General features: G+C 35.4%; 1 protein-coding gene across 2 annotated transcripts in view; it reads left to right on the forward strand.

Annotated features, from left to right (window-relative positions):
- Nucleotides 1–13,377, forward strand: part of LOC131044445 (soluble inorganic pyrophosphatase PPA1) — a 152,568-nt gene that overhangs the window by 85,063 nt on the left and 54,128 nt on the right. For both annotated transcript variants that reach the window (XR_009105672.2, XM_057977766.2), the window contains exons 3-4: nt 10,399–10,464; nt 10,576–10,683. Coding sequence is in view for 1 of the 2 variants with exons in the window: in XM_057977766.2 (XP_057833749.1) it covers nt 10,399–10,464; nt 10,576–10,683 (174 nt within the window). In the remaining variant the exon portion in view is untranslated. The remainder of the gene's footprint in view (nt 1–10,398; nt 10,465–10,575; nt 10,684–13,377) is intronic.

The raw sequence follows: 13,377 nt of genomic DNA on the forward strand, positions 1-13,377 counted from the left end.
AGTCCATACCAATTGTATAGCTTTCCTCCTTCGTTTTGATTACTTTGGTACTCTCTCACTAAGTGACCCCATTTGCTACATTTTTGGCACTAGATCTACAATCTCCCTTTAGAATCATATTGTATTCAGCTTCTTGGCCCACTATTATTGTATTGATTGTTATTTCCCCTTCTATTGCGGTACCCATTAGGAGATTCATTATTTTTATTATTATGTGGTTTAAGAGGTGTGGTTGGAGGGGTTGATTGTTCCCCTATGTGAAGAGGACTTGTGTGCTTCTTGTTTTTAGATTGTACAACTACAAGCATTCCTTGATGGAATGTACCAGTACTTGACAAATGTCACAAAATACTATTTCCAGGCAATTATTTTTTGTATGACCTACTTTACAATTGGTGCACCACAGGTCTTTGGTTTCTTTCAATTTTTCATTCTCAACCTTCAGTTCTTTCATCATTTGCATCATGTTCTACCATAGGGCTTGTACTGTTTTAGATTCTTCGTCACAGATACCTTTGGTGCTCTTGTCGTCATCTATTTTCCTCTTTCCTTGGGAAGATGTCTTTTCTTCACTCTCAATATCCATGGCCCAATTGTAAGCATCAAAGTATGAGGATGGGAGTAGCACTTTCATGTCCTTGTGCAACAAAGGTATCAATCCCGAGTTCGTCAACTAGCTGATTTTCCAACTTAACTAGCAACTCCTTGAGTCTACGATTATAATCTCAGAAGTTCTCATTCTTCCTTTATTTAGTTTTGTAAATTTCCACCACGATCTTGTTGTCATCCTTCAATAGTTTGAACTCTGTTGTGAATGCCTTCTTCAGCATTTCCCAAGAGACTATAGATTCATCATCAAGTTTTGTGAACCGGTCAATAGCTATACCTTGTATAATTGTTGGTAATGATGTCAACCAATAGTCTTTATCTTCTTAACCACTTGCTATCCAAATGGTTTCACACGTCTTGCAGTGCCTCGCAGGATCCTTAGACACGTTCCCTATGGATTTTGGGAGTTTCTATCTCTCGACATCTGGACTTGTTGGGAAATTCACCATGTTTCTCGCCTGCTTTCGTCTTTGTGCATTGCACTTGGGTGGATTATCTTGACTTTGACTTTTTGGTTCTTGCATTGCACTCTCATCCATGTACGAGTCCTCTACACGTTTACCTTTAGTGTCCCTTGCACTCCAGATCTATTGAGGCTCGTTCCCGCACTCCCTTTGTTTAGGTGTCTTTGGTTCAATTCCTCCAATTCTTAGTAGCTCCGAGATGAATGGCCTCTTAAATATTTCGATAAGTTCAGGATTTGTTTCTTATTCATCATTTGATGTTAACTATACGGACAAATTGTCTACCCGGTCAACAAGGTCCTGGTGTACTTCATCTGGAGTGGTAAGTATCTGGTTATTTCCTCCCAGTTGCTTTGTGTATATTGTGTGTGGGCTTTTAGACTCTTTGGAAATTCTTCTCAATCGCCTTCATCATTCACCTTGTTCTCTTAGTTTTCAGAGAGATCTCATCTATCCCTTTGTTGCTTCCTGATCACTTGGGATTCGTGTTTTGTCTTTGTTTGGCTATACAACATTAATTCTCAAGGTTACGTCTTCTAGTGGTGTCACATTCTTCCTCTTCTTGCAGGTTCATTTCCTCTTACATTTGCCTTCATCGCTCTCGATTCATCTCTTTTTGAAGGTCTTGAAAGATGATGAAGTGACGCATAATTAACCTTGGTGTTTGTTGCAGCAGACGATCAACCTCCTCATTGATGGTGAGGTTGTCCAAGATAGCGCTCTAAGGGATCTCCTTGATGAGAGCTTCACTCCGAACATGCTCTCGTAACAAGATTTCCCTAGAGATTTATCAAGTCTTATCAATTGATCCTCTTGCTCTTCGTTAGCTTGTACTAGTTTGTCAAAGGGTTGTCCCATTAGACCACCACGATTCTTGCCTATGCATTGTGATATGCTAGAGTTCAAATCGGCAACGATGCCAATTGTTTACTCCCTTATTCTACTTTGCAATATTATAGAGTAACGAAAATGTAGATTAACAAAACATAGGAATATAATTCACTGCAACATATTTGAAAGATATATCTTTATTACCAATTACCAAATGTGCAATAAGTACAATCATCTCGACTGTAAACAACCACATCTAAATAATGTACCAAATTGGTTAAGGCTACCAACTGTCAGTAACTAGCAACTGCCAACTCACAAGTAGTCGAGAGCTAGTCACTGCAAATACAAAACATAACAATTATTTATTTAGCCAATTATAACAATGTACTTTTTTCCTACTACAAGACTCTCCAAAAGTCTTCATCTTTCTCACTAAAATAACCAACTCTCAGCTGCATCTAGAAAGGATAAGTGCTGATCACTTATTGGCAGTAATTTTGAAAATAATGTTTCGTTGATAACCCCTCAGGCTGGCAGGATTCATTGCTCCAATACACTGTAAGATGCTACCCCAAATTTGAAACCCCTATTTGGTGGTAAACTTGGGAGGATTTTTTTGAATACCTTGCTATGTTTATCCAAGATGCAATCGATGTCAACATGAAGAGACCTCCCGTCCTTAGACGTTCCTATATCTATAATCAAAAAGCCTACTACTCAAGCCACTTGGTCTCTATGGAAAGTTCTCTTAATCCTCTTGAAACCATCATGGGACCCCCATTGGAAGGGCCACAAATAACTGCCTCCTTCCCATTGGATTCTAATTTCTATTCCAAAGTTTGATAATTTAGCTTATCCACGCGTAGAGACCCTACATACAAAAACCTTGGAGTTGCCTCGATTGATCCTTAGGCGAAATCTTCAGCAGTTGGGGAAACTTTGTTCAAGAGAGGATAAGATACCTTGGTATTTTATTCTGTGTTCACATGTGCATAAAAAACACATCAACAATACTTCATAGAGCTAAACTTTGATCTCAGACTTAGACAACTATATGGTGTATTTGGTGACTGCCCTTTTAAAAAGTTAAATGAATATTTGCCTATGTAATCAGCAATATGAATATAAACAACAAAATCTATTTTCTATAATTCATGGGTTAAACCTTATTTTACTTACTCTCTATATCTCTATGCTATGGAAATGCCCTTAAGTTTAAAAAAAAAAAGTAGTTTGTGTCTATTTTTCTACAAATATTTACAATTTTTAAAATCCAATTTCTTACTCATTTTTTCAAAAAATCTTATACTTTTGGTTTGCCGATTTTTTCCCCAAATGATTTTCGTTACTATGATATAAAGCATTGCAATTGTGGAATATGATTTGATAAGCTTTCTAAAATATTGAATTAACCCTACAAAACTCCTTACCTCAATCACAATGAAATTCTTGGATCACTTCAAAATGGCTTTCACTTTTACTATTTGTCTGTTAACTTTTGATCTCTGTTACTTCATAACTTAGTTAATATTTAATCTGACTTAGACAACTATTTGGTGTATTTGGTGACTGCCCTCTTAAAAAGTTAACTGATTATTTGCCTATGTAATCAGTAATATGAATATAAACAACAAAAAATTATTTTCTACAATTCACAGGTTAAACTCTATTTTATTTTCTCTTTTTATATCTCTATGCTATGGAAATGCCCTGAAGTTATTTTAAAAAAAATAGTTTTTGTCTCCTTTTCTACAATTTTTTTTGTTTTTTTAAATCCGATTTTTTCCCAATTTTTTCAAAAAATCTTATACTTTTGGTTTGCCGATTTTTTCCCTAAACAATTTTTGCTACTATGATCGGTGGTATGCATGGAATGTGCTTAATAAGTATGTTTAATATATGAAGCCCGATAATGTCTTTATACAGAATTTGAATAATAATATTAACTTAGACTGAAATATTTACTATGGCAATACAGAAATTTATGACAGTGGTGGACCAGATCTGACATGGTCAGCTCTGTCTGCCATTGCCAGCCCCTAAATATATTAATAATTAAAATTGTTTTAAGCAGTGGTAGTATTATATTTTTTATAATAGGTTATTAGAAAATACATAATTCATTGGTAATAGTATTTAATTCATTTACTTATTTGTTTATATGTTCAAATCAGAATAAGGATCATATATATATATATATATATATATAGTTTTAAACAGACAAATAACAACATTAGACTGTAAACCAACATGAGTTCATAAGATAATAAACAGTAAGAAGAATATGTTTATATTTAATAATTCTTGTTACTACTGTTAATGTTTAAGAAGTTGGGAATTGAGATGTTTCCAAAGAGGGATAGTCTAAATCCAAGCAATAGTTTAAGTCCCAAGATAGGGTGGGAATCAGCAACCTGTAAACCTTGAGGGAACCTATTGAATTGTGGTATCCAAGCGCTTTAGTAACAAAGACCATTGTCTTCGTCCTTAAGTTGAAGCAGTAATAAAAGTGGACATTCACATTTAGAATTATGAATGAGAAAATTAATTACCTAGTATAGTGAATGAACAATTTAATATTTGATAAATCAGTTGAACTATGGAATATCACTGATTTGATTCATGTCAAGATGGAATTGTTACCTAATCAATCTAGTTTAAGTCAAAAGTATATTGAAATAGATTAACTGTGGTTAAAACTGACCTAAACCTAGTAGGGGACATTACAATAAGTACCATCATACGTCATGTCAAGCATTAATCGGTACCTTTACCTGTAATCTCTCCATTTTCATGAGGATCAGTTTGTAAAGGGGTTTGGCCTATTACTTAACCCTTGTATGTAATATCCCAGTAATTTTTTTTTTGTTTTTAGACCAATAACAATTCATCCACAACAAATAACCCGTTAAGGTTAGAGGAATAAACCAAACAACTGAAAGGGAATCCTTCCACCTTTTGTTCACCGAGAGCCCAGACTGGGAGGGTGAGAGCATACGGTGTTCCGGGGATCATTAGCAATCATAATCAAACTGAAAATTACAATGCATGGGCGGCAAGCCAGCCCCTTTTGCTTATCTAGCAGGATAGAAATCAAAGCTCTTGGCGGTAAACCGACCAAGGGAAAATTACAATAAACTGAAGTTCAATCACTCTACCGTGTATTTCAGCAGGAGGACAGTACATTAAGCTATCACTCTACCGCATATTTCAGCGGGAGGACCATTGAATTGAACTTATCACTCGACCACTTATTCAGTGGGAGGACTGATTACAAAACTGAATTACAAAACTTAGAAGGCAGCAAGCCAGCCTCTTCCACTTATGCAGTGGGTAATTACAAAAGAAAGCAAAAAGAAGGGGATGATCAGTACTACTGAAACAACCTTACAATATAGAGATGAGATGAGATGAATAATTGCAGATTTCTACAACATGACTGTAATTTTCTGTTACACTGATCTGCAGGCTGAAAGTACAGTTTCAGCAGCCTATGGAAACATCAAAACACTCATAACTCACTCATTTTTTGCCCAAATCAATTCAAATCAATCCCAATACCACCGTACATCCAATGCAATGACAACCAATCAAAGCCACATCCCAAACAAACCATTTTTATTTTGCACGCATCCCAATGCAAACAAAGAAACCCACGCCTAGCCTAGGAAGTTCGATTTTGTCTAATAAAATCATTGCTCAATCAAAAACAGCTAAAAACTCACACATTGTATCGCCATGGCATGGAAGGAAGAATGAGCCAGTACCTAGATGGATGGAGTTGCTTGGTTAAGAGGTATGAGCAAATTTCACTTTCAGCAGTCCCGCGACCAGCAACCAGAAACAATCAAATCCAACATCAATCACTCCATAATCTGCAACTCATTAACCAGTCTGCAATGGGAACACAAGGGCACAGCTAGGTACTATATTGCAAGTACGAAACTGAGACTCAACTAGGAAGCCAACTTCGAAGCTCAGATTTTCAGTAGCCAAACCGGTAGCATAACGATGCAATTTTCAAAGATAGTGCAAATGGGAACCCAAGCCTCTTATTTATAACTTCACTCTTCAAATTCAAATGCCAATCCTCCAAATTCCACGCCTTGCATTTGAATTTCATTCCACTACATGTGGACCCAAATGTAACGCCACTTTCTCCTAAGTCAAAGCTCACGCCCAAAAGGGGGGAGGACCCACGTTAAACACTTAGGCAAATAATGGAGATGCAATGTGAAATAATAATCTTCTAAAATATTTCTACATCCCATAGTACATCCGAATTTCGCCAAAACTTAGGATAAAATAGGCATTAATCCCAAATTTAATAAACCAGTAGCCAATAAACAGATTAATTAAATATTAACCTTAGGATAAGGAAATAATATTTAATTATGTCACAAATGACTCTCGTACTGATTATTATCACAACCAGGATGAAACTAAGCCCAGACGACCACAGAACTGCTGCAGAATCAGAACCCTGTCTACTGCCAAAAATAGAATTGTGTCGCACAGTCACTTACTAAAAATAGTAAGTCAATAATTAATGCTCAGAAAAGCATGATCATCGCATCCAGAGGCAAAACATGGAGAACTCAATAGGACAGTAACACCAGAATGGTCATTCCCCGACTTACTAAAAATAGTAAGTCCTTGTTTCATCAATACTAGACCCTCATTCTTCATTCCGCCTAGCCTACGGGTCTCAGGAATAGGCTAATGGACCACTGAAAGAGCATCAATGAGAAGGGGACATTACATTGTAGGCCAAGGAGTTGATAAGAGGGGCGCTTGGGCAGTTGCTTGTGGCTTCACATTTTATTTTTATATGATTTTTGATGAGGTAATGTATTCTCACTTATGATGTCACGTATGAAGTCAATTGCACTTTATATTATAATGATATTTTAACATTATTTAAAGTACAATTAAATATTATTTTTAAGGTGCAATTAAATATTATTTTATTTAAAGAGAATCTTCTAGAAGGAGACCGATCCATGTTAGAAAAAGAGTAAAGAGGGGATGAGTCTCATTGTTTGGGCATCGAATGTTTTGACATCTTCTTTGTTTGATAGCTTGTGGAGCCAAGGGTTTCTGCAGTTCATTTTCAGTCATAGAGAACGATAACTCTCTTTGACTGGCATAACTGAGGTGGTGAAAGATCCTCCGAAGGGTTGCAATCGAGAGTGAGGGATACTTCAGTCCTTCATAATTGAGCTTATTGTGTTTTGCATCAGCATTCATGGAGATCGAATTGGGGAAATGCTTCAGCTACATGGTTTATTGATATCTATGATATATCTATACTTCAAGGGGAAGATAGGTGATGTCTTGGAGGTGATTATGGTAGTGGTTTTGAGGAGTTTGGAGGTGATTTACAGTTCTAATCGTGGTCTCCCATGGAGGTCAATCTGACCTACTGAGTCACATATTTTTGTTCATTGCTTGTGATTGGAGTGGTAGATTTTTGTGGGCATTTGTTCAATCAACCCGTCTTGCCTTGGAGATCATTTCTATCATTCTTTGGAGGCGGAGTAGTGCTGCATTATTTTATCCTGAACCTGCAACTTAAGGGCATAGGGCGGCCAGCTCCTAGTGGGGTGATTTCATCCTAGGAGCCTTAAAAAATCCTCAGAAAATTCCTATATGCTCGCTGAGGACCACTCTTGATTCTGGTATCTTCAAACCAGGTTTTTGATCAATATTTGTTAGCAAAATAATTACTTTTCTGAGTACTGGTGTTCAGAAATTGAAGGCACCATTAAAGAGTTTCATATGTCATTTGTCCTTGAGGAAAGAAAGTTGTTATGCATCTATAAGAGACTGAAATTATAATCAGAATTGATGACAGCAGAATTTAATATTCAGTTTGCTTATTCTGAAACATGTATGCCAAGTGTTTGTGAAAATGTCTCTTGGCTCTAGGTGCATATTTTTCATTTGAAATTCATATATATGCATTGGAAAGATCAAAAGAAGTCATTTATGCATTGAATCTATAGTTTAGATATTAGAGAAATCGTTTGCAAGGATTTCTTGTGCCTTTGGTGTCAATAACACACAATAATATCAGACTGATAACTCAGACCAGCAAGCTAGAAGTTTATATCTGAATTGTTTGACATTATTCCTTGAGCCAAAAAGGCAAATTTTTACATCAGATTGGTCAAGGGATATTACATTTCCAAGTTTGTCTTTACAGATATACTCGTGTGAATCTTGCACAAGTCCTTGAGAGCATAATCACATTTTCATTTAAGGTGATGTCATTATTTTTGTCCGACAGAGTTAGATGTGGCAACTTGCCACTTACAAAACATTTAATTTTTTGAAAATTAATAATTAAATATGAATGTTAGTGTAGGTTGGCACTTCTTAGAAATTTGAAAATGTTCAAAATGTCCCATGGATTAGTTTGTTTATTAATAACAATTGTGAATTTTGAAGAAACTTTATATACTACACATTTTAATATCTTTTGAAAAGTGCTTTGAATTCACCAATAATACTGTCAAATGAAAAATCTAAAGATCATCCTTGCCACCACTATGTTTTTCCAACCCAAACAACAAGACTTCATTGTCTATAGAATTGAAAATGTGCTAAAAATAGATAAAGAAAAGAAATATATGTTTTCTAATCAGAACACATCAATTCTTTTGGGTTATCCAAATATCTCTACTAGGGCTATGGACGCTTGACTGGCAATAAAGCTATGTTTGGGGAAATTCATATCGATAACCTTGTCGGGGTTATAGACGGTTGACAAGCAGCAAGGCTCTATCCATGGTTGGGTTAAAAGAAAAGATCAACCATGTAGTCTGACGTTATTATTGTTGTTGTCTTGCAATTTCAAAGAAGGAAAGAAGCATGTGCACACACTTTGTTTCTACCATAAATCTTGTTATCCAATGGTGGCGAAATGAACTGTTTTAGAAATTTGGAAGGTAAAAATCTGAAATTTAATATACATTTAATCACTAAATTTTAGCAATTTGGTTGTCTTGTTTTTGGAAAGTTGTTGTGATGTTTCACAACACGCCCCATTATCTCTAAGGAATATAGGGACCCATCACACATTAAATAATTATGCTTGCCTTTGATAGGACATTTGTCTCAAAATTTGAACAAGAAGTTTTACCTCAATCTGATCGTGAAAATCCAAATGAGTTCAATTGCCTTTGGAAGTGTTCAAAAATACAATTAGAGGATGAAACACACCTCTAGTGGGGATATTTGGTCCATATGTACTGCACATTTTTTGAAATAATCCAAATATAATATTGTTTCCTGATAAGTCCAGAAGTACCCCCTTCGCCTGCTGAAGCAGAATTTTTCAGTCTTATGATACTATATCATTTTAATTAGCCAAAAGTAATTGTCCACTACTAATGCATTCGCCCGCCAGCAAGAGAATCAGCCATTGATGCACTCAGCACCCCAAACTAAAGATACCACATGTCGTTGACTGCCCGACCCTATCCTATTAACTGTTGACCTCTCACAATTGTGGAATTTAGAATTACTGGTGTATGATTTAATATTGTTATAATAATTATGCATTTTATGTATAAATGTGAATTTTCATTGTTAAAACCATTTAAAATTTAAAATTGTCTTATTTTTGGTATTTAAAAGAATAAATTATGGCAATTCTAATTTGTTGCACAGACAGCCCATGCCTGCACTTCCAAGTTTTCAGGGGTTCCGCACAGCACTCATGCCCTTTAAGAGGCTCTATTCAGCATGCAGTGTACCACACTTGTGATGTGCTTGCATTCTACCATAGCTTGGAGAATGTGAATTAGATACTTAGACCCCTCTACTCAGCCCTCACTGTCTCAATGATATGAGGGATTCTCTGGGCCACATCTACTTGCATTTCTATGTGTCTTGATGGACATTTACCAGAAACTAGTAATGGTTTATGGACTAGTAGAACTTCAATTTTCCTCAAGAGAAGGTAGCTCCTAATGCTGTTTCAGCTCTCTTTGCTACATAGTTATTTGACAGTGGAACTACATTTATTTAATTTTCTATTTTGTATATCATTCATGTCCCTTTTCCTGTAATGTTTTCTAGTATAAAAATAGAAAGTGGATGTTTACCATGTAACATGAATCTGCAACAATCTAGATTATAATACAAGCCAATGAAACAGCCATTACCGCTATTAAAAAAAATTCATTTCACAGTGCACGGTTACTTGCCCTAAATCTAGAAACAAATGTATAGGCAGTGGTAGATTTCTGCAATCAACTTATGATGTGCACCTACTATTTCATGCAATCTGTTTTTGTGGGGTGATAACAGTTTCTAGGTTTTTATCTGAAATAGGCAATTTTGATGACAAAGGATTCTATATGAAGCTTGCAGCTTATATTTCATATTGGAGCATAGAATACAAAGTGAAAAAAAAATGCCATTGATTTCAGATGGAAGAAATCCATTATGTTTATGAACCAATTTCATATCACTCTTGCAGGTTGTGGAAATTGGAAAAGGAAGCAAGGTGAAGTATGAGCTGGACAAGAAAACTGGATTGATCAAGGTAGATTTGTATGTTTTCCGACAATCTAATTTGAATAACTGGGGTGCAGTACATTATATGTGTTATAGGATTTTTGTCTGATGTACTCTTGGCATGATTTTACAAATACAGGTGGATCGTGTTTTATACTCATCTGTTGTTTATCCTCACAATTATGGATTCATTCCCCGCACATTATGTGAGGATGGTGATCCTATAGATGTGTTAGTCCTTATGCAGGTAGATAATATTATTTCCATCTTGAATCTGTATTTTATGTGTTTATGATTCACTTCCATTTTCAATGCTTTATGATCTGTTAATCAATAAATGTACTAGTATATTTATAGTGGGTGAATAATTTGTTAACAATAAATTACTCCTGTGAAATCAGAATATATATTTTATGTAATTATTTTGGGGTCACTGATAAAGATAATAAAAATGGCTGGTAAATTTCCATTTGGAAGTAAGCTGGCTTATATCAATCTTAGAAGTAATCTTGCAACATATGGGCAAAAATTTGATGCCATAGAAGAGAATGGCATGTAACTTGATTATCTGCATATTGCATAGAATGAAGCTACGTTGTGTTGTATAGACAGATGATAAACAGATAGAAAGACAGACAGAGGAATATTGCACATTGGTAATAGTTCAAGCATCATAAAAGATTAGACATGGCTATCATGATACACATCAAGCAAAAGAGTAAGTAATTTTTTTCAGAACTAAAACCAGAAAATGGGAAGACACAATTTGTCAAAAGAACATCCAATTTTTAGTATTTTGCAAAGATTAAAATCATGACACCTTGGTATTCTTACTTTGGACCTTCAATTCTGCTACTTATATTAAATTTTGTGAGGAAATCACCCTACACCTTTATAAAGAAAATCATTTTCATACTCGTTAAGTAAATCTGAAAAAGTAATAATCTCAAAGGGGAATTATTGAAGTGTAAGAGTGTGTATCACATTGTAGCGTTTAATTTACATGCCATTGCCATGATCTGGCAAAAGTGTAAATTGTTAAAGTAGTTATTATTTTAATATTTAGTAATGGTAAATTAGCTTTCAATTGTAAATTTTAATAAAGTAATTCCAATTTTAGGATATTCTTTATGCCTTTTTTGTTTATTCTTTTTAAGCCCATGTTCATAAAGTGGGTTATCACCCTTCATTCTAAACATTTATAAGAAAGCTCTCACATCTTATTTATAAATGAATATATTGGTCATCTTTATGTACTCAGTTTTCATAATATGATATCAGAGTTTAGCAAGAGTTTTGAAATCTGTGAGAGGATGAAGGCCTACAGATTTTGGTTGACAGAGACTGATTGAAGGGTTGGCAATAGCAGAGTACAAGTCAAAAGGCGTTATACACAAGATTTCTATTGAACCATGACAAGCATTTTCAAGGTTTTTTTCGAAAATTGCAACAGTGTTTTTTGGGTAAAAAATCCCAGGTCGATTTTTTTTTGTTTTTAAATCACAGAATCTTGTTTTGTAGATTTGTGTGGGTTTTGCGAGGTCAAAGGAAATCGTATGATTTTTTTTTAATCAAAATCATGTTTGCAGGCCACGTGGGCAATATGATTTTACTCTCAAAATCATGTTGTATTTTTGTGAATCACAGTTTCTGGGCAGAAAATGCAATGCAATCTTTTTTTTGGCGCAGAAAAAAAAAAGATACAAATTTTCAGAAAAAGGATGTGGAGTTTTTGGTCTTTTGATGCCACAAAACTCAGCATATTGAAAGATAGTGAAAATCAGTATTTTGCAACCAAATACTTTTTTGTGTCAAAATTTGAATTTCTTTTGAAGATATCTTTGCTGCTAGGGCATGGTTTTTTTTGCTAGATTTGCAGCCAAGGGCTTTGCTGATGTTTTGAAGTAAAAAAGGAGTCATCTAGTTTTGTTAAATGGCCCCATCACCCAACATCACGTTGGATGGCAGCCAAAGATTGTTTGGTAAAAATTACAATACATGGAAGCAACATATGTTTACTATTTTTGAGTACAAATGTTTCACCTAAATTGTCCTTGTAAATATTCTTGTTTAGACAATGTGAGTAATGACCATGACAAATTTGATGAATGTGACAGAGAAGCAGCTATGTTGATCAAGTTATCGATGATAGATGAAATGCTTCTTGAAGTCTAGTTAGGGACTACTTTAGTTGACGTTTGGAAGCATTTGCAAGATCTGCATTAGACTTTAGACAAGGACAAAGCCTTCTTTTTGAAGAATCTGCTATTTTCAATCATGATGGATGAGAAAATGTCCTTACAATAGCCTTTATGCACGATCAAGGATATCAAAGATCAAATTTTAGGCATTGAGACAATAGCATTTTTATGAGACAATATCCTTACATTTTATTGAGACAATATCATTTTTATGGATGTTAACTTGAAGTTTGAAGAGCTATGCAATAAGCTCTTAGAGTAGGATAGATGGAAGAAATAGTTCGGTAGTAGCAATGAGACAAAGGGTGTGGAACCCCTATTCCATAGGGATGTGTCCCTCCCAAAAAACCTTGTGTTTTTGAGATGCGGATGTCTCTTGGATGCAAGGACTTAGGGGGAGCGTCCTCTTGTCGTCCCATCACTGTTGCTCAAGTCTCGGGGATGTTTTCGAGACACCACTTGATTTGGGGACTTTGGGACATCATTGAGACGTTTAGGAGACTTTGAGGAGTCTCCCAACCATCCCAGAGACTTCCAAGTGTTGTAAAAAATAAGTGCTAAAATTGCGAAAATGACAATTTCTATGAAGGTTTGGGAGGTTTTGAAAGCCTTAATTTGTGTTTGGTGGCAAGTGCTCTACCCCTTGACTCCACCCTATATCATGACAGGGAATGCACTCAAGGTGCTACCCCTCAACCTTGTTAGGGCTCTACCCCTAGACCCCTACAAGGGGCACTACC

This window comes from Cryptomeria japonica, chromosome 1 (genome assembly GCF_030272615.1).
Source record: "Cryptomeria japonica chromosome 1, Sugi_1.0, whole genome shotgun sequence".
NCBI classification, from domain to species: Eukaryota; Viridiplantae; Streptophyta; class Pinopsida; order Cupressales; family Cupressaceae; genus Cryptomeria; species Cryptomeria japonica.